This window comes from Physella acuta, unplaced genomic scaffold, assembly GCF_028476545.2.
Source record: "Physella acuta isolate Inbredline_101_S28 unplaced genomic scaffold, ASM2847654v3 ptg000971l, whole genome shotgun sequence".
Taxonomy (NCBI): Eukaryota; Metazoa; Mollusca; class Gastropoda; family Physidae; genus Physella; species Physella acuta.
This window is the reverse complement of record NW_026732488.1, coordinates 205,222-225,163: the sequence shown is the minus strand read 5'-3', so window position 1 is coordinate 225,163 and position 19,942 is coordinate 205,222. Positions and strand designations below refer to the sequence as shown.

Here is a 19,942-nt window from a genome sequence, read left to right as displayed (position 1 = left end):
CTCCACCCCTCCCTTGTTGAGCCACTACACCCCACATCTCCCCCTTGTAGCCCCCTCCCCACCTTAACCCAGCTTCCTGTACAAATCGTATTAAGCGAGATAGAAATACATATTGTATTTCACTTGAGTGTCGGCCGTTCTCTTGAAATAGCGACATATTAATACTCTCTGAGAGAAAGGGAGTAGGAAATCATTTCCTCGCTAGCTTAAGGGCCTGCTCAATCGGATAGTAGACTCGATTTTTTTTTTTTTAAGGGGAATAGGGTTCTCTCGTTGTACTTGTTGCTGGGGCTTTTTAAGAGCAGGAGGGGTGGGGTCAAATATGAGGTGTGTAGGTTTGACGGTTGGGGGTCTGTGCTATACATTTTTCATACAATAAAATATTTATATTTTGATATAATCATTGAGGACGGGATCGAACATATCTCCGCGTGTTCGATAAATACACACGAAGACAGTTCTTGTACATTCAGTATTCATTGGGAATATACAACCTAAATGAATTTTTCTGTCATTTTCTAGTCTACCGTCAAGACTAAAACCAACGCTTCCTGTCTAATCCTTGCCTACCAACTAACGGTAAACGTTTCTATGGGGCAGACCCGCCCGAAAAGATGCCTGAAATTAACTCTGGTCATACTCACACTACACATTTTCAATCACAACAAAAAAATAAACCAGGAGTGATCTCCCCTAAACTTTCTCGAATATTCTTATATAAAACAACAGGGGATTGGAACTCGGGATATAGACCTGATGTTTTAATCCATTTTAAATACTTAAACTTTTTAAAATAGAATAAAATCTCGTAGAAAAAAGAATTGCACACCAAGTGAACGCCAAATAAAATGTGCATAATAGAATATTATTAGTAGCCTACTTAATAAATTCACATGCGTTTTTTTGAGAAATCGGAAATAGCGTAAATTACTACTTCCGGTCAACAGAAATTACTCAAAATTTGATAGAAGGTAGAGAATTAGATCTTTTACGTACATGTGAAATTTCATTTATCTATCTGAAATAGTACTCAAGTTATAGGCTTTTGAAAAATTCAAAGTAGAAAAAGTTCCACTTCCGCTTATCGGAAATCGCTTAAAAGTTGATACGGATCTACGATTTTGATAAAATACTTATATATGAAATTTCATCAACCTAGCTGTAACGGTACTCAAGTTATCGTGTTTACAGACACACAGACACATACACACACACAGACATACGGACAAGATTGCAAAACTATGTTTTTCCGACTCAGGGAGCTGTAAAACGTCGAGATTTGCAAAAATCTCGATTTTTTTTTTTGCACGATTACAAGACTTTCTCTATACTTCGTATATAGGAGAAAGTAAAAAGACAGCAGATCCTCTCTAACCTATTTATACTGTCTAGTGTAATTATTATCTAGCCCTACAACTTCCTCAATTCAACTTTCTTTGTCGTCAATAACGTTTAGTCCAGTCACGTGTACCGTCATCCCTATATAGACAAAGCTACGCTACAGTATGAAATATTCAATGAACGGTCCACGTCACGTGGGTCGTCTTGCCAGTCCACACTTCTCGGTAGTATTCAAGGGAGGTAACACAATATACACTCTAAGATGGGAGTTATTTCCCTTTCACTCCTACCTAAATAATGCTAACATTACAATTATTCGAATACATTTCAAACTAAATTGTTGCCCAGAAAACTTTCACTCTTTCAACCAACACACAGTAGGTTATAAATATAAAAAATGTATTTTATCTTCAATCCAATGTTTAATATTGAATTACCTTTTGAGAAACTTACTTAATACAGCTTTACATTTTTTAAAAAATATACTGACGCCACTGAAGCTCTAGATTTACTTATCTTACTGTTTACTTAACCTCCCTCCGCCCCCTTTTACTCAAAACTTTTTACCACCATAAAAATGAAACTTCATTTATTTAATTAAACAATATTTTTTTGTCATTGTTTGTTAGGAACTGTGTTCTACGCGATTTGTTCGAAGGGTTGGGGGAAAAAAAACAATCTTACTCGAAATTTAATCTGAGTTTTTCCATTGACTCACAAGGGGAGTGAAATCCGACTCATACACGACGTCGAGTTACCGTTCGTGATGATGGAATTACCATCAGAGATGTTTATTTTTAAGACAAATTAACGATGGTCGGAGTTTTTTGTATGTTTGTTTGGAATTATAATTAGTTTCGGACAGTTTAAAGCAAGGTGAACAAGGAAGTTTCGTGTTTTGTTTTATTTAGATGAATCAGAGCCTGTTGTTAATAAATGACACCAAATCATGCTAGAATAATTTCAAATTAATATTTAATTAGGCTTAATAGGCATGGTTTAAATTAGTTCCGCAAACTATTTTTGATTCAAGTAAATAAAATATATAAAAAACTTGTTTTTAAAAAAAACGTTTTTGATTTATATTTGTTATATTTTAGAAGGCAATTGTTCGACCTCAAAGTTACAACCTAAGATGAAGAGAAAACATTCATTTGTTTTGGGAATGTATTGAAATAGATATCCTAGATTAAAGATAGCATCGGGTTATCTAAGATAAGCGTTGCGTAATGAGTAATAGAAGGGATTTAGATGATTGTATGATCTCTAAACAATAACATCAGCCTACACTCATGTTATAGATTTTAGATTTACATTAACCCTTTAAGTATGATATTCGTACACTAACATCAGCCTACACTCATGTTATAGATTTTAGATTTACATTAACCCTTTAAGTATGATATTCGTACACTAACATCAGCCTACACCCATGTTATAGATTTTAGATTTACGTTAACCCTTTAAGTATGATATTCGTACACTAACATCGGCCTACACCAGGGGTCGGCAACCTTTTTTTTATTTCAAATATTTTATTTTTTTATTAAGATTATTAGTATTTGTTCAAGGAGCTGGAGAGCCGCATCTTGATATCAAAAGAGGCGTATGCGGCTCGCGAGCCGCAGGTTGCCGACCCCTGGCCTACACTCATGATATAGATTTTAGATGTACATTAACGTAAGATGTACGTACAGCAACTTAAGTCTACACTTGGGTAGTCATTGTGCACTAGCTAGATCGATCGGTATAAAACTGCTTGCCTCATTCTTCAAACATGTTCCGTTCGTAAGGGGAGCCAATACGAAGACATTGTATTGGATCAGACTGTGATAGGTAGATAGGCTTAATTTTTAGAACGATAATAAGAGTTTATATAGTTGTATGTGTGTCTGATAGTGTCTGATTTGATTCTTAGTATGGGTGTGGTGGGTTCTTGCACGTGCATTGTGTGGTCAAGTCTTGCACGTGCATTGTGTGGTCAGGTCTTGCACGTGCATTGTGTGGGGGTCAGGTCTATCACGTGCATTGTGTGGGGGTCAGGTCTTGCACGTGCATTGTGTGGTCAGGTCTTGCACGTGCATTGTGTGGGGGTCAGGTCTTGCACGTGCATTGTGTGGTCAGGTCTTGCACGTGCATTGTGTGGGGGGTCAGGTCTTGCACGTGCATTGTGTGGGGGTCAGGTCTTGCACGTGCATTGTGTGGGGTTCAGGTCTTGCACGTGCATTGTGTGGGGGTCAGGTCTTGCACGTGCATTGTGTGGGGGTCAGGTATTGCACGTGCATTGTGTGGACAAGTCTGAAACGTGTATTGTGTGGTCAGGCCTTGCTGATATGCTTTTAATTAAACGCGCTGAGCTGAAGACGTTTTGTGCAGAGATTGATTAGCTCCTTGATTAAAGAGGGACGCTGGTTACATTACGATAGTTAGCACCCCTATGGGTAGCGTACGGATAGGTCACCGCATGTAGGGATGGTGTACGGACAGGTCACCACATGTAGGGATGGTGTACGGACAGGTGACCACATGTAGGGATGGTGTACGGATAGGTCACCGCATGTAGGGATGGTGTACGGACAGGTCACCACATGTAGGGATGGTGTACGGACAGGTGACCACATGTAGGGATGGTGTACGGATAGGTCACCGCATGTAGGGATGGTGTACGGACAGGTCACCACATGTAGGGATGGTGTACGGACAGGTCACCGCATGTAGGGATGGTGTACGGACAGGTGACCGCCTATAGGGATGGTGTACGGACAGATGACCACATGTATGGATGGTGTACGGACAGGTCACCGTATGTAGGGATGGTGTACGGACATGTGACCGCATGTAGGGATGGTGTACGGATAGATGACCGCATGTAGGGATGGTGTACGGACAGTGTACGGATGGTGTACGGACAGGTGACCGCATGTAGGGATGGTGTACGTGAAGGTGACCGTATGTAGGGATGGTGTACGTGAAGGTGACCGTATGTAGGGATGGTGTACGGACAGGTCACCGTATGTAGGGATGGTGTACGGACAGGTCACCGTATGTAGGGATGGTGTACGGACAGGTCACCGCATGTAGAGATGGTGTACGGACAGGTGACCGCATGTAGGGATGGTGTACAGACAGTCAGTCTTCGAGTTTTTAGCGCAATTTCCATTCTGGAGAATTGCGTTTATTAACTCGTCTTTTCTGGGAATGGATGTGTGTCCGCAGCTTTAAGTCGTATCTCCTCCTCAACGAAGCAATATCGAGGACTAGTTACACAAGCAAATATGTTAAGCAAGTTACCAGGATGAACATAGGCCAAAAAAAATTCCGGGTTTCTTTCATGGATTTCCCGGAAAAGCCAAAAAACCTCGACAAAATTCAGTTTTTGGCCAATATCTCGGCAAAGAGACTACTTAGCGACTTGAAACATGTACCAATCGATTCCTACCATAATTTAGAACAATATTGCCGAAACAAGCTTTAAAAAATATCCTTTCGTTCGGTCACAAATTTTTTTTTTGAATTAATTAAAATTTGGACCGAATTAGTAGGCATTTTATCCAACCACACCACACGCGTCATCACGTTCAATAGCTGCGCCATCACGTTCAGTGGCTGCGACATCACGTTCGGTAGCTAGGCGCGCAATGGTTTTTAGTCATGTTACTCTATTGTAAATAAAACATATAAAATACTGAAAAAAAAATTAATAAAAAACGTTTTAATAACTAACCAATGGTTTTACTAACGCTGCTCTTGATTTACGCTACGACAGAGCTATTTTTAGATAACATAAGGAAATTGCGCTAAAATTGTCTCTAGACTTTTTTTAATTAGGGCCTACTTGTTTTCTTTCTTACTGAAATGTACATGTTATTTACTTTTATGAACTCAAAACATGTAGACTATAAATAGTCTTTGACTATATGTGAGAGTATTTCTATTCAAAATGATAAGAACATTTGATTATTAATATAAAAGGGAAAGGTCTTTTGGGTAATCTAATTTCTAAGTCAGCACATTTCTAATTTGTCATGCGTTAACTCAAATTGTTAATCATCACGATTGTAATTTGTCAAGTGTTGATTAAAATATTTGTTAACAATTACGTTTCTAATTTTTTTAATTGGGTAATCGAAATCTGTGGTCATCAAATTTCTTGTATGTCGCGTGGGTTTTAAAGTTAGTGGTCATCACATTTCCAATTTGTCTAGCAGCTAGCAGAGTTCGCTGAATGTATGGTGTTCAATCTTTGAATATCTCTGTATAATTAACTAGTAGTGTTATTCAGTGTAGGGTCTAGGTAACCCTTAGATTATGATAACGTTAAAATGATATTTTGGTGACGTTTAAATTAGCTCTTGTAGCTTTTAAATTACGTTATAATGACGTTTAAATTAAGTTCTGGTGAAGTTAAAATAAAGTTGTGCCAATGTTTAAATTAAGTTCTGGCAAAGTTGAAATAATAAAATAATGTCTAAATTAAGTTTGTATTTAGTTTTGGTAAACAAGAATACGAGGTATCATATTTTAGATTAAAATAACGAAACAAAAACGCCCAGTGAATCCCATAATCCTCCACCGTATTCACGAAGTCATTTCGGCTTAAAGCTTATTTCAATGAAAGAAACTATGTAATGTTAACTATGCAACGAAACAGTGATATGAAAACTGGATTCTATCAAGTACAATGTGAGAACTGGCTTGCTTCAAATTAAAAAAAAAATGGCTTACTTCAAATTAAATGTCACTGATTGACGTTAAATGCTAGGCTATATTAGACTTCTACGAAACGCGATACCTTCCTATTTATTCAAGTTTAATTGTTGACGACAAAAAAACGCCATCGGCTACGTACAGTAACTAAGTTTTACAAAGCCGGTCTCCGACTTCAGGAAACGCTGCGTTTTTCTGCTCTACAATCTGGGAGATCTTGAAACAAGGGCGATAATTTGACAGTCGACATTTACACGATTTAAATAATTAAGATGGTTGAAGTTTTGGAGCAGCCCGTACTTTGCGTGTACTTTATTGGAGCCTGTTGTTGCCGGCTATTTTTAACAAGCAGTGGTAGATAATGAGGTGGTGGAGTGTGGGTTGTTGTGTGACGGACAATGCGTGCGGTCATTTGATACTCGCATTGGTTCAGTCTATGGGGGTTTTAATGCTTTTTGTTTTAGGGTTTTAATGCGTTTTGTTTAAATCTTTTCCTGTAGCAAACTTTAGTGTGAGGGTCTGTTCGGCTGGTGTGTGTGGGGATGTCGTGGTGGGTTGTGTGTCGTGTTGGTGTGTTGTGCAGGTTATTGTAGGATAGGTGTGGTGTAGGCATGAGTCAAAGAATGTGTCGTGTATGTTTATAATGGGTAGTGTGTCGTGTATGTTTGTATAGGGTAGTGTGTCGTGTATGTTTATATGGGGTAGTGTGTCGTGTATGTTTATATGGGGTAGTGTGTCGTGTATGATTATATGGGGTAGTGTGTCGTGTATGATTATATGGGGTAGTGTGTCGTGTATGATTATATGGGGTAGTGTGTCGTGTAGGTTTGTTTGGGGTAGTGTGTCGTGTAGGTTTGTATAAGGTAGTGTGTCGTGTATGTTTGTATGGTGAAGTGTGTCGTGTAGGTTTTTGTAAGGTAGTGTGTCGTGTATGTTTATAATGGGTAGTGTGTCGTGTATGTTTGAATGGGGTAGTGTGTCGTGTATGTTTGTATAGGGTAGTTTGACGTTTAGGTTCGTATACGAAAGTGTGTCGTCATTATTTGTGTAGGATAATGTATGGTGTTATATTTATGGCTTGTGCGTATAGAAGAGAAATGTATACACAATGTAAACACAAAAAATCAATCCTCCCGTGCCCATCTAGAGATAAAACAACGTAATACAATTGATATCGACATCTGATCCAGTCTATTTTTGTCAACAAAATACGTGTCAGCGCTTAAACATGTCAAAACGATGAATTAGCGTGAAGAAAGCCTTAAATGCAGCTTGTGTATGCTATAATTGTCGTATACAATACAAGAAAACAGTGGACCCAATTGACTTGGAACTCAAGTGGCCAGAACAATATGTTTGAACTGAGACCAACTAGCATTGTATGTTAGCAGCTCTCGGGACACGGGTCGTCTTCAAGTGACGGACTAGTTAAGGTGCTGTACATGCATGTTAAAATGTTAACTTTTCATTTCCATTTTTTATTATTGTTCTAGTACGGTCTTGCGCTAAAGCATAATTTAAAATTGAATTTTTTTGGGTTTCAAAAAAAAAAGCAATAGGACAAAGAGGGTAGCTAAACGATGAATTTTTTCTTGGTTGCCAAAAATTGAAAGAATGCTGTTGGGATATTTATCTGCTTGGGTTTCCTTTTGTCTACAACCCTAATGGGCCAGCTAGTCTTTGGGTTGGTGGGGTTATCCCTTCAAACCACGTGAACTATCTGTTAAACTTGGGTTTTTTTGTACGACCCCTTCAAACCCCGGCAACTATCTGCTAATTTTGGGGTCTTGTGTATGACCCCTTCAAACCACGGCAACTATCGGCTGTTTGTTGGCTAGTAAAGCATGTCCTAACAAATCTGTTAGTTCCTTTTCCATTTTAATATATTGGTTAATCTCCAACCAACAAGCCAGATATTTTTTACGTCCCCTATCTCTTAAATCTCTAACCCACAAGGCAGATGTTATTCCGTCTGATATCTCTTAAATCTCCAACTAACATGGCCAATGTCGTCCAGCCTCTCTTATCCCTTTCTGGACAGATCTGTTGCTTTTACTTATCACAAACCAAATTCCTCGACTTATCTTATCAGGACTCACACCGTGTCTGGCATCGTTACATAACACCACCGGATAATCCCTCGTTACATAACACCACCGGATAATCCCACGCGACGTCCCTAATTTTTGGGTTTCGTAGACGTTCTATCAACAGACTCACCAAGTTTCGTTTTGTAGACTTTTGTTTTTTTACCAGCCGACTCACCTAGATCTAGTTATGTTTTTTTAAGAGTAGGTGCGTCTAAGATGTTGTTTCTGGAGTGGAAACTTACGTGTTTACACAGTGATTGGAACTCTGCTAAATACATACAGACACCTCTTGCAGAATACATACAGACACCTCTTGCAGAATACATACAGACACCTCTTGCAGAATACATACAGACACCTCTTGCAGAATACATACAGAAACGGATGCGAAATACACACAGGGACCTCTTGCTACATACATACAGACACCTCTTGCAGAATACATACAGGCACCTATGGCAAAATACAGGCACCTATGGCAAAATACAATCAGGCCCATCTTTAGGCAGGCTCTCTCTTTACAATCAGGCCCATCTTTAGGCAGGCTCTCTCTTTACAATCAGGCCCATCTTTAGGCAGGCTCTCTCTTTACAATCAGGCCCATCTTTAGGCAGACTCTCTCTTTACAATCAGGCCCATCTTTAGGCAGGCTCTCTCTTTACAATCAGGCCCATCTTTAGGCAGACTCTCTCTTTACAATCAGGCCCATCTTTAGGCAGGCTCTCTCTTTACAATCAGGCCCATCTTTAGGCAGGCTCCTTTTTTACAATCAGGCGCCCTTACACAAGCAGGCACCCTGTACACAACCAAACGCCCTCTCCACCATTAAACGCCTTTTCCACAATCCGGCGCCCTGTTGACAATCAAACAGCCCGGTTTTCCCTATGACATCTGTATCAGATTTGGACCCGTTCATTATTGATGGGCCCAGTTCTACTGTGTGCACAAATTATCTTGGAGATTCTTTATAGACGTCATAAAATGAGCGGGGCTTGAACCCACTTGTTGAGAACGTTTGTGTTGGCGTCAGTGAGTGTTTGGTGCTCACCCTTATCTTTGTTGACTGTCATAATTGGTTCATTTGCACGACCGTCCTCTGTGTGTACATTACGTGACTGCTGTTACTGTGTACTAGGTCCGACTGACATTGTGTACATATTGTGACTGATTATTGCGTATATAAAATGACTACCATTATTGTGTCCAAGACCCTACTACCATTATCGAATACATGATATGACTGTCTGTATTGTGTACAAGACTTGACTGTCTTTATTGTGTACAAGACATGACTGCCATTATTGTGTACAATATATGACTGCCATTATTGTGTACAAAACCTCACTGCCATTACAGTGTACTCTGTTCGACTATTGTTACAATGTTCTCCGATTCTCCATCAAACGAAGCCCGCCCCCACCCCCAGTGTTGATACCCCGGGCAGTCGTGACTCGTGACGGCCCACCCACCCTTTATATAAAGTGTATACACACTTTATATCACGTGTGTTTCATCTATAGAGTGCAGACTGTAATTAGTTCTGGAGTGCATTACACTCATTAGAACATCCAAAAACTGTCGAGGCTCAAGTATCTCAGTCGATACATTGTGTCTGTAATCTGTTTGTTGGATGAGGCTTTAACACAATTGACGAGTGCATTGAGAACAAAATTTAATGTAGGCTATGGGAGAATCATCAAATCAAATCTTGCTCACTTTGATACAATACAACATTATCATAAAGGAGAGTTTATAACGATAGTAGAGAATTCCTACCTCCCTACCCCTTTAGATTTGATAACGATTGCACAAATAGACCCATAAGCGTGTCCCAAGCTAAGGTTTTATTCATTGTTCATTAAAACTTATTTCAGAAAGGGACGCAATACTCATAAAGGGACGCAATACACCTCTTTGTCAAGAATAATGAACTATTTAATTAACGGGTTGTTCCTTCTGATCGTCTATGGCGGTATTTAAAAACAGGGAGCTAAAAACGGGAGCTAAAAAAAAAACCAGGGAGCTTAAAAACAAAAGAAAATAGATGCCGGGGTTAATTAAATTGGGTGTAATTTTTGTGAGGAAAGGTCACATGACTTTTTGTGGTGAGGGCCTGATGTTGATTGACGTGTGGTATTAATTTGCTGGTGTCCTTCTGCAGGAGCCCTCGCTTTTTGCCGTGGCCAAGCTGTTGGAGAGTGGACTGGTCAACCTCGGACGTGTTGAGGTCCTGTGGAGGCCCGTGGCTGCACATCTTCTGGAGGTAGGACATCACCCTCTTCTCTCTTTCTAGGACATAGTCCTTTCCTCTCTTTAGGACATCATCCTCTTCTGTCTCTTGGACATTAGTCCTTTCCTCTCTCTAGGACATTAGTCCTTTCCTCTCTTAGGGACATCATCCTCTTCTGTTTCTAGCCCACCATCCTCTTCTGTTTCTAGCCCACCACCCTCTTCATTCTCTATGACATCACCCTCTTATGTCCCTAGGACATAGTCCTTTCTTCTCTTTGGGACTTAGCAATCAAGGGAACAACATACAGGTATGTCCTGTCTGTAGGACACCAACCTTCATTCCCTTAAGTCCTTCTAAATCACCAATCTTCATTCCCTTAATCCCTAAATCACCAAACTTAATTCCCTTAATCCCTAAGTCACCAATCTTCATTCACTTAAGTCCTTATAAATCACCAACCTTCATTCTTTTAATCCCTAAGACACCAACCTTCATTTTATTCAGTCCTTCTAAGTCACCAAACTTCATTCCTTAATCCCTAAGACACCAACCTTAATTCCCTTAATCCCTAAGTCACCAACCTTCATTCCCTTAAGTCCTTCTAAGTCACCAACCTTCATTCCCTTAATCCCTTAGTCACCAATCTTCATTCCCTTAATCCCTTAGTCACCAACCTTCATTCCCTTAAGTTCTTCTAAATCACCAAACTTGATCCCCTTAATCCCTTAGTCACCAAACTTCATTCCCTTAAGAAATTTCTATTTACACTCCTCATAAGTCATTAACCATCTCTGCGGACCCCCCCCCCCCCCTTCTAAAAATCACCTTATTGCGGAAATGCTATTGACTCGATCCTATAACTAATTAACTACATATTTTCCAACAAAATTAATTAAGACTAAACTCACATCAACTCTTGACCACAAGCTTACTTTTGCTTAGAAAAATAATCAGCTATTATCAGATGAAAACTTAATTTAAATAAGTCATTAAATGTACTCCATCTTTAGCCAAGGGAAGTAATAAGCCATTCAAAAGCAGTTACTTCCCTTCCCATGTGGGTGGCATGCCTTAATAATCCGCGCGTTTTTAAATTCCAATTAAGTTTGAAACTTTGTTGGGAATATAACGAAACAAAAGATGAAACAACTTTTTTTTTAAAGTTATTTTTTAAACACCCAATCGATAAAAGAGATCTTTAAAATTGATGGCAAAGCTAATAATCTCATTTAAAAAAAATCTCGCGGCCGCTTTAAATAAGAAAACTAACAAGGATCCTTGATGACAATGTCCTTCTGTAGCAAGCCGTATATAATAAGGCTTGGGCTGGTTTTTTTGTGTTCCACGTCCCTTTCATTATGCGCCATCTTTTCATCAGCGCGCTAGTGCGCACGGAAGATGCCTTTTGTGGGCCTGTTGCTCTGACACAAACAGACAGGTAAACTTACCTGATACATCGGCAGGTTTACCTGTCCGTGATACAAACTGGACATCCTGACTAATATCTGGTGTAAATCTAGTTACCTGCTGTAGGGATATATTTACTTGATGTAAATCGATGCCGAGTCTATCTCCTTGTTGTAAAGCAGTACTTACTGTCCTCTCGTAGACCACTGCTTGCCTACCTTAGATCGACCTCTACCTGGTTGCAATCAGACAACTCGTAAATCAGGACCCATATTTACCTGGTGTAAATTACTGTCATCCTTGCACGTTTTTTACCTGTTGTAAATAAATTATTATTTACCTGTTGTGAACAACAAATAATTCTTTACCTGTTTTACATAAATTACTATTCACTTTTTGTAAACCACAAATAATTATCTGATGAAAATACATCAGTTTTTACCTATTGTAAATAACAAATCACTAAATACCTGCAGTGAATAATAAATTACCCTGCTATAAATAACAAATCAATACGAACTCTAAATAAATCATAATTTACCTAATCAACAAATCCCCGTTTATTTGTTGTAAATTACAAATCCCACTTTACCACTTCTAAACCACACATCATTTACCTGTTGTTGACGGATTACCACTGGATGTTAGACTAATATACCTGTTGTAAGCAGATTACCACTTGATGTAAGACCAATACACCAGTTGTAAACATCTCTTGATTTCCATGTCTTCATCGCTTGACTATAACAAAAAATAATTGAGCCCGATTCTAGCAGCGATGCCTGAATCAGTTGCCAAGTATTTGGTTATTATATTTAGATCTACAACAATCTATCCTTGTGTGCGTGTGGCATGACTTACGAGGCTGTCAGCTCATTACGCAATCATCCGCTGTAGTTCTAATGAGTTTTGTCGATTAGTGCAGTAATAAAAAATACTTTCTCCCCTTCAAATTACTTTGGAAAAAAAAACTCGTTTCTTTTTAGTTTTAAAATTAATTTTAGCTTAGCCATTTTTTTTTTCGTTGAGGAAAAAATAGTTTTGTTTTAGATCAATAAGCTCGGAAATTTGTTTTGAATTTTTATTTTCAACTTCTGGCAAAATGAGGGGTCGATTTTGTTCTTCGTTTTGTTACAACTATAGCCATACGTGTGTTTGTTTGTTTGTGTGTGTGTGTGTGTGTGTGTGTGTGTGTGTGTGTGTAAAAAAAGACCACCTTTCTCTTGTTAGAGCTGTATGTGTGTTTCTGTTTGTGTGTGTATGTGTATGTGTGTATGTTAAAAAGACCCCCCCCCCCCCTTCCCCTTCTCTTGTACTGTAACAAGATACTGCGGCGTAGGTCGACAATTTTTATTATGACCTGAGTGGATTCTCTCTATTCAATATTCTGAGATATCACAAATACCACTGAATTATGAAGATAATTAAATTTTGATGGTGCTGTCTAACTATCAAATTAAATACTTAAGTACTTTAAGGGTGTGTGTGTAAGGAGGAGGGGGGGGGTGGTCTGTAGTGCAAGCACTTAGGAAGTTGTAGGCTACCAACCCGACAGATGTGCACTATTGTGTATGTCTATGTTGAACGATTCCGCTGTAGTAGACTATAATTGTATGCCTTATTACAAGCTGCAGGTTACCAACCCGACTGATGTGCACTATTGTGTATGTCTATGTTGAACGATTCCGCTGTAGTAGACGGTACTCGACTCTATTGGAACATACACCCAGCCTAGTTAGTCTCCTGGCGTAGACGTGTGTCATGTTGTTGTCGATGTGGAACCTTAACTACCCCGGATCGTGTATCTGTCTCTCCACGTCTCTCCCAACACATCCATCTTACACGTAGCGCGCCACCCAGCTCCCTTACTTCAGACTACATTTTAGTTTCTCTCTTCTCTCTTCTCCCCTCTCCACCCTCCCCTCCTTCAAATATTGAGACACTATTCCCCTGTCGCTCCAGTTTATTACTCTAAAACTTTAGTGATAGTTCTACAAGTAAAAAAAAACTGAACCAAAAAAACCCAACATTTCTCCTATTTCCCGTCATGACGCCAAAGCAAAAGTTACCCCAACACAACAAACGCCGCTCGTCAATGGGGGCTTTATGCCGCGCAAAGTGCGAGCTTTATGCCGCACAAAGTGCGAGTTGGTGCGCACTGTTCCCTAGACGGGCTGGCAATATTACCTAGTGCTTTTTACTGTTAGCTTTTCAAGCATCAATTTCATGCCTGTCATTGTTCCCCTTCCACCCCAGTACTCATGTTAGGGGCGACACTGTGTACGATACCACCGAAATTGTTCGGCCCTCCCCTAGCTTTTCTATAGTACAGTTTTAGCTTCTATATACAACATGATTTTTCTTTAAATGCTCTGTATGTTATTTTAAAAATTTCTTGATGTTGCATGTACAACTCATCAAACTGGAAACTGACTTCAAAGTTCTATAAAAAAAATAAACATTGTAATTAAACCAGGCTTTTGACTATGACTAATGACTAGAATTTGATTCTACTAACATAAGAGTGTGTCATGTACTTTTTGCTTAACTTTATAGTATCTGGTATAAATATTACTACAAGTATTTGACAATATATAAATACATTTACCCACTATGTCATTTTGATTTTTTACCGTGTGTGTGTGTGTGTATATATATATATATATATATATATATATATATATATATATATATATATATATATATATATATATATATTCTACCTGATGGTCACCATATATCTTTAGATCTTCCTTACCTTACTGTACCTAAACAAATACACTTGTATCTTCTGTCGAGTCCAGGTTCAGTTTTCACCAACTGCCTGCCGATATGTCAGTGCGCCATGTTGCGTCCAAATGAAACACACACAAATACTTCTCTGGTGTTCTCTGTTCACCCTCTGCAATATGTTGTTTTTTTAGTTTTGTATTTGTAGATTTTTTTTATATTTGTATCACTAAAACAAATAGAGTTTGACACGTGGATTCCTGGGTATTTGAGCACATTTTTTGATCAATCAAAACATGCCCAGAAGGTGTCGCTTTTGGTGAAGTTTTGTATCGTTTACAGCGGACGCTTTGTTCACAATAAATAAACCAATGTGGGAGATGGTTTTAAAGCATCCCAACCGGCTCTGTTTATCTGATACATGACGTCAGTTCCGCTAGATTCTCACTCCCGTTTGTTCGAAATCCTACTCTCCTCCCTCCACATACTCCCGTCATAGAAACAACAGTCACATCTGTTGGCAAGAATCACGAATATGTTCCCATATACTGTTTTTACGTACATAGTGTTTTGTGGGCACTACTTTAGTTGCAGGCAGCTTCAGTAGAAAATCTACTACTTTGGTCAGATTGTAATGTAGGCAGGGTTGGGGAAGTGCTATCATGTTTTGTGGGCACTACTTTAGCTGCAGGCAGCTTCAGTAGAAGTACGATAATCTACTAGGTTGGTTTTACGCACCTTTGATTGGTCAGATTGTAATGTAGGCAGGGGAAGTGCTATCATGTTTTGTGGGCTCTACTTTTGTTGCAGGCAGCTTCAGTAGAAGTACGATAATCTACTAGGTTGGTTTTACACACCTTTGATTGGTCAGATTGTAATATAGGCAGGGTTGGGGAAGTGCTATCACGGGGCTGGAACCCGTATGTTTAGAGCTACGTCATGGACACATTTCTGGTGTTCTTGTTTGTTTTTATTTTAATTTTTATAAACATTATTTTTATTTTTATCCGTGTTGTTGATTGGCTGTGTTGTTATACATATATTTTTTTATTTCTTCTTCCAAATGCTCGTATAAAACACCTTTTAAATGTGTATTATTTTGCAATGTTTCTTTGTATTTGTCGTGTTTTTCATTTACAAGACGCGTTGTTTCAATGAATCATATTGTACAGCTGATGTGAAGCTCGTATTCAACTAGAGTATTCGATGGTTAATTTTGAGTTGAATGTTATTGAATTAATAGACCATGATTCTATAAAGCAAGCCGAAGTATTTTATTTACATTTATATTATTCTCAAAAGGAATTGATTGAATAGTATACGTAACACAGGTCATTGCTACATACTTATTGTGGATAAAGGCTATTAAGTAATTAAAAAATATAAAAATAGCTTTTTAACTTTTTCCCCATGTTTTCTTTAACTTGCTTTCGCGTCTGTTTGTTTGTTTGTTTGTTTGTTTGTTTGTTTGTTTGGTTCTCCAATCAAATCTTGCGATCGAAATTTCGGGCACTTCCCAGTTAGCTAGCGCGCTGAAATTTTCAGGGAAGCTTTGTTTCCGATGACAATAGAATATTCAATTGTTATTATTACTAAATTGATCCATGGAAACATTTTATTGATCATTTTAGACCCTCTATATATTTGTACAAAAAACGTGGGAAAAGGGGACATAACCCAGTAATTGTAATTTGATGAAAACAAGGTTCGGTACTCTCCCTCTTTTGGCTTACTCAGTAGTGGTCACGCGGTGTTTGTGTACAAACAACCGGAACGTAACAACTGCGATGCAAAACGTGGGGCGCAGTGATTTTCTTACAGTTTCTAATACTGTTGACTCTCTACAAGCTCCCTAATAAAAGTCAATAGTATTATTTAATCAATAGTAATATAACTTTTACATCTTATATTAACAATGACCGATAAAAAACTTTAACTTCGGCGCCCCACGTTTTTCATAGCTTATAGTAGAGTGATCGCTTGCATTATTGTGATGTATAGCATTTATTTTCTACCCTTTAGTTCAATCAGAAAACGTGGGTTTTTTAAAACTTTTTTAATGATAATTATTTTGCAATCGGACTCTGAAATATTGTGGAATTCTGAAGAGAATGAGTAAGCATGAGTAAACATACACTAATAATTATTATTTATTTTATATTATTATACTTTGTAATTAAATGGTATTAAATTCGACCGAGTACAAATAGTTCAGAAACAAAATTTCTTTGTTAAATAAATTCTCATGAAGACCAGGTATACAGATCCAGGTGAAGGATTAAAAAAAAAACGACCCCCCCCCCCGCAATCATTAATAGTGTTAACAAGTAGAGATGAGAGTAATGTTTTACTCCCTGTATGTAAGTCCTCCTGACACAACTCTGTTGGATGGAGCTGTTTGATGTGGCGGTAGATAGACGTTTCTCAGCCCGACGTTATCCCCACTTTTTACTGGCATTACTTTAACCGCCTCACGCAGTTTACTCGAGTAACACTTGTAAGATGTAAGTGTAATCTCTAAATATTGCCGTTAAAAATAAAGTTGTAGTCTGCTTAAACAGAAAACAAACAAACAGAATGTTTAGTGAAAGGATATGTCTGCTAGTTTCAAAACATGAAAGAGTCATCAAGAAATGGGCGCTACTTTTTGTGATGAAATACTCATAAAATTTTTAAAGAAATCTAAAAATGGATCATCTTTATAAAAAACAAACAGACAGCTTCACGCAAAAGTTGGATGATTTCTCTTTACTTGAGCTTGCAGCTGTAGACGTTTTTTTTTACCAGCTTCGACTCCGGCTCCAGTAAAAACAACCAATTACCCCCTGTACAGCTTCAAGCACTGCTCCATGTCGTTGGTTCAGGGAGTGAAATGACAAAATTAAAAATAATTTGACAACCAATTAAAATGACAAGTTTGTATTTGATTTCATTAAAATTGGTTAAGTGAATAAAAGTGACACTTTAAAAATAATTCAACCACAAATGAAATAGACAAGTATGTATTTAATTCCATTAGAGTTGGTTAAGTTAATAGAAGTGACAACATTTAAATTAACACGTTTGTGTTTAATCCCGTAAGATTTATAATACCTTTTGTTAGATTACTAGTTGTTACCAAGTACATTTTTTATGCTAAAAAAAAAATATCCCCTGACCCGCATTAGAACCGTGTTGTTAGTCTTAACTCTTTAGACCAGCGAGAAAGATTTCGCTTACCAGGTCCTAATGTGTAACTTATAGTCAGTTGTTCTAGTGGGCATGCCCCCCCCCCCCCCCTTACTTTTTCACCCCTACACCCCCCCCCCCCCCCCCCTTTCATTATTATTCCAGTAAGTAGCTTCGTCAAACTCAGGGGTTCGTTTTTTTGTTGTTGTTGACGTCTTCAGCAGGGAGTACTTGCTGATGTAAGCACGCTCTTGATTGGCTGCTTGGGTTGTGAGATGGATGATGATTGGTTAGCGTTACACCTGGGGGACTGAGCGATAGAATGCATCTGTTTTGTACCTATGTCTGTCTGTGTGTGTGTGTGGGGGGGGGGGGGGGGGGGTCGGTGGGTGGGGGGGGGGGGTTAATGTACTCTCTCAGACAATAGTGTCATTAGAGCCGGTCTACATCTCGATTTTAATTGTAGTCTCTTTGTCTGACACAGAAACGGTAAGACAAAGCGGTTCGTCCCCTTTGTTCGTCTCAAGTTCATTCCCTTTGTTTTCTGAAGCTTTGCAGGTTGTGAAAGTTTTATGTTAGAAATCTCATATCAACTAGAGAGAAATGGTGTAAATCTTGTATCATAAATATCAACTAGAGAGAAATGGTGTAAATCTTGTATCATAAATCTCATATAAACTAGAGAGAAATGGTGTAAATCTTGTATCATAAATTTCATATAAACTAGAGACTAATGGTGTAAATCTTGTATCATAAATCTCATATAAACTTAAGAGAAATGGTGTAACCACGTTACAAAAACCTCATGATAATTAGAGAGAAATTGTGTTAATCATGTTATAGAAATCTCATATCAACTAGAAAGAAATAGTGTAGATTATGTTACAGAAAACTCACATAAACATGAGAAAAATATGTATTTTTCGGCAAATGTTAGCCAGAAATAGACGAAGATTTACAGTAAAACCCATCAAGCAAAGAAACCGTTTTAAAATTTTCAAACGGCGCAGAAATGACGAGCGTCAAGAGTTGTCGCTCGTGCGTCGCCAACAGTTGCCAACAACAGTTGCTGCCCTTGTTAAAGTGTGGGTACCTCAGCAGGGGTGTAGGTAAAAACAACAGCGAATTGATAAGAAATGGCATGGCTGTTTGAACTTACAAGCCAGGAATGACAAGCTCAGCTAGCAGCTAGATCTATCAGTCTCGATGGTGGGTTTTTTTTTGTTTGTTGGAGGTAGCCAGCCAAGGCAACATGCGAGGATTTGTTACATTGACGCAGACATTGTTTTTTTTAAATGCTGGCGTTCCAATTGTTTTAAAGCTACGAACATACCAGAAAACATTAAACTAGACCCAGCCCGTACACAGCAGAGGTTGTTTTTTTTAGGATCGGTACTGTCCCAATTCACAACCTGATAGAGTGTGTACATAATTTCTGGGGGGACTGGTCGAATGGTAGAGTCTTCGCCTGCTAACCTGAAAATCTCGGGTTCTTCTCAAACCTAAAAGTCTCGTTTTTCCCCGAGCCCACCCAGCTCTTATGGGTACCCAATTTTGTTTAGGAAAAATAACGGCGGCTGGGTATAGTGCTGACCATAATATCCCTTCATTGCCGAGGTCACTGAAACAGTCGAACTCTACTTCACCAACTCCGTGGATCGTCAGGTTCGAAAGGGTGCTTTACTTTTTTTTTTATATAATGGCAGCCCGATACACAGATTGTCTTGATGTTCGAGAGGTCCCACCGTACAATTGGTAAAGCGACGCGTCACCTGGCGTAGTACAGTAATCGTCGTATCACTCACGTGAAATACCGTATCACTCACTTGAAATACTCACGGGATAATTCAACCTGGGCCCCTTGTCGATGGCCATATGAATTGTACCAGTCTCTATACAGGTGGCCGTAACTAACACCTCTGTCGCGTAGCTTACATTTTACATACATGGCATTACATATCACATACATAGTATTACATATCACATACATAGTATTACATATCACATACATGGTATTACATATCACATACATGGCTTCACCGCCACCATCACATGATTCACGCTATAGCTTTAAATAACCAGCTTCTGATAAGGATATCGCTTTACACTATTTGTTAACTTGCAAAAACAATTCTTGCTATTCGATCGACTGTAAGAAACAATGCCTGCTATTTCTTGACTTGCAAGGAACAATTCTTGCTACTTGTTGACTTGAGAGAATCAATTCTTGCTACTAATTGACTTGAGATAATCAATTCTTTCTACT

At 38.6% G+C, this 19,942-nt stretch overlaps 1 protein-coding gene across 1 annotated transcript in view; it reads left to right on the top strand.

The window, feature by feature from the left end:
* LOC131954082 (protein MON2 homolog) overlaps positions 1–17,404 on the top strand; it is a 45,471-nt gene extending 28,067 nt beyond the window's left edge. Inside the window, exons 20-22 of the mRNA XM_059317597.1 lie at positions 10,300–10,401; positions 10,626–10,678; positions 17,296–17,404. Coding sequence (XP_059173580.1) covers positions 10,300–10,401; positions 10,626–10,678; positions 17,296–17,404 — 264 coding nt within the window. The remainder of the gene's footprint in view (positions 1–10,299; positions 10,402–10,625; positions 10,679–17,295) is intronic.
* The last annotated feature ends 2,538 nt before the right edge of the window (positions 17,405–19,942 follow it).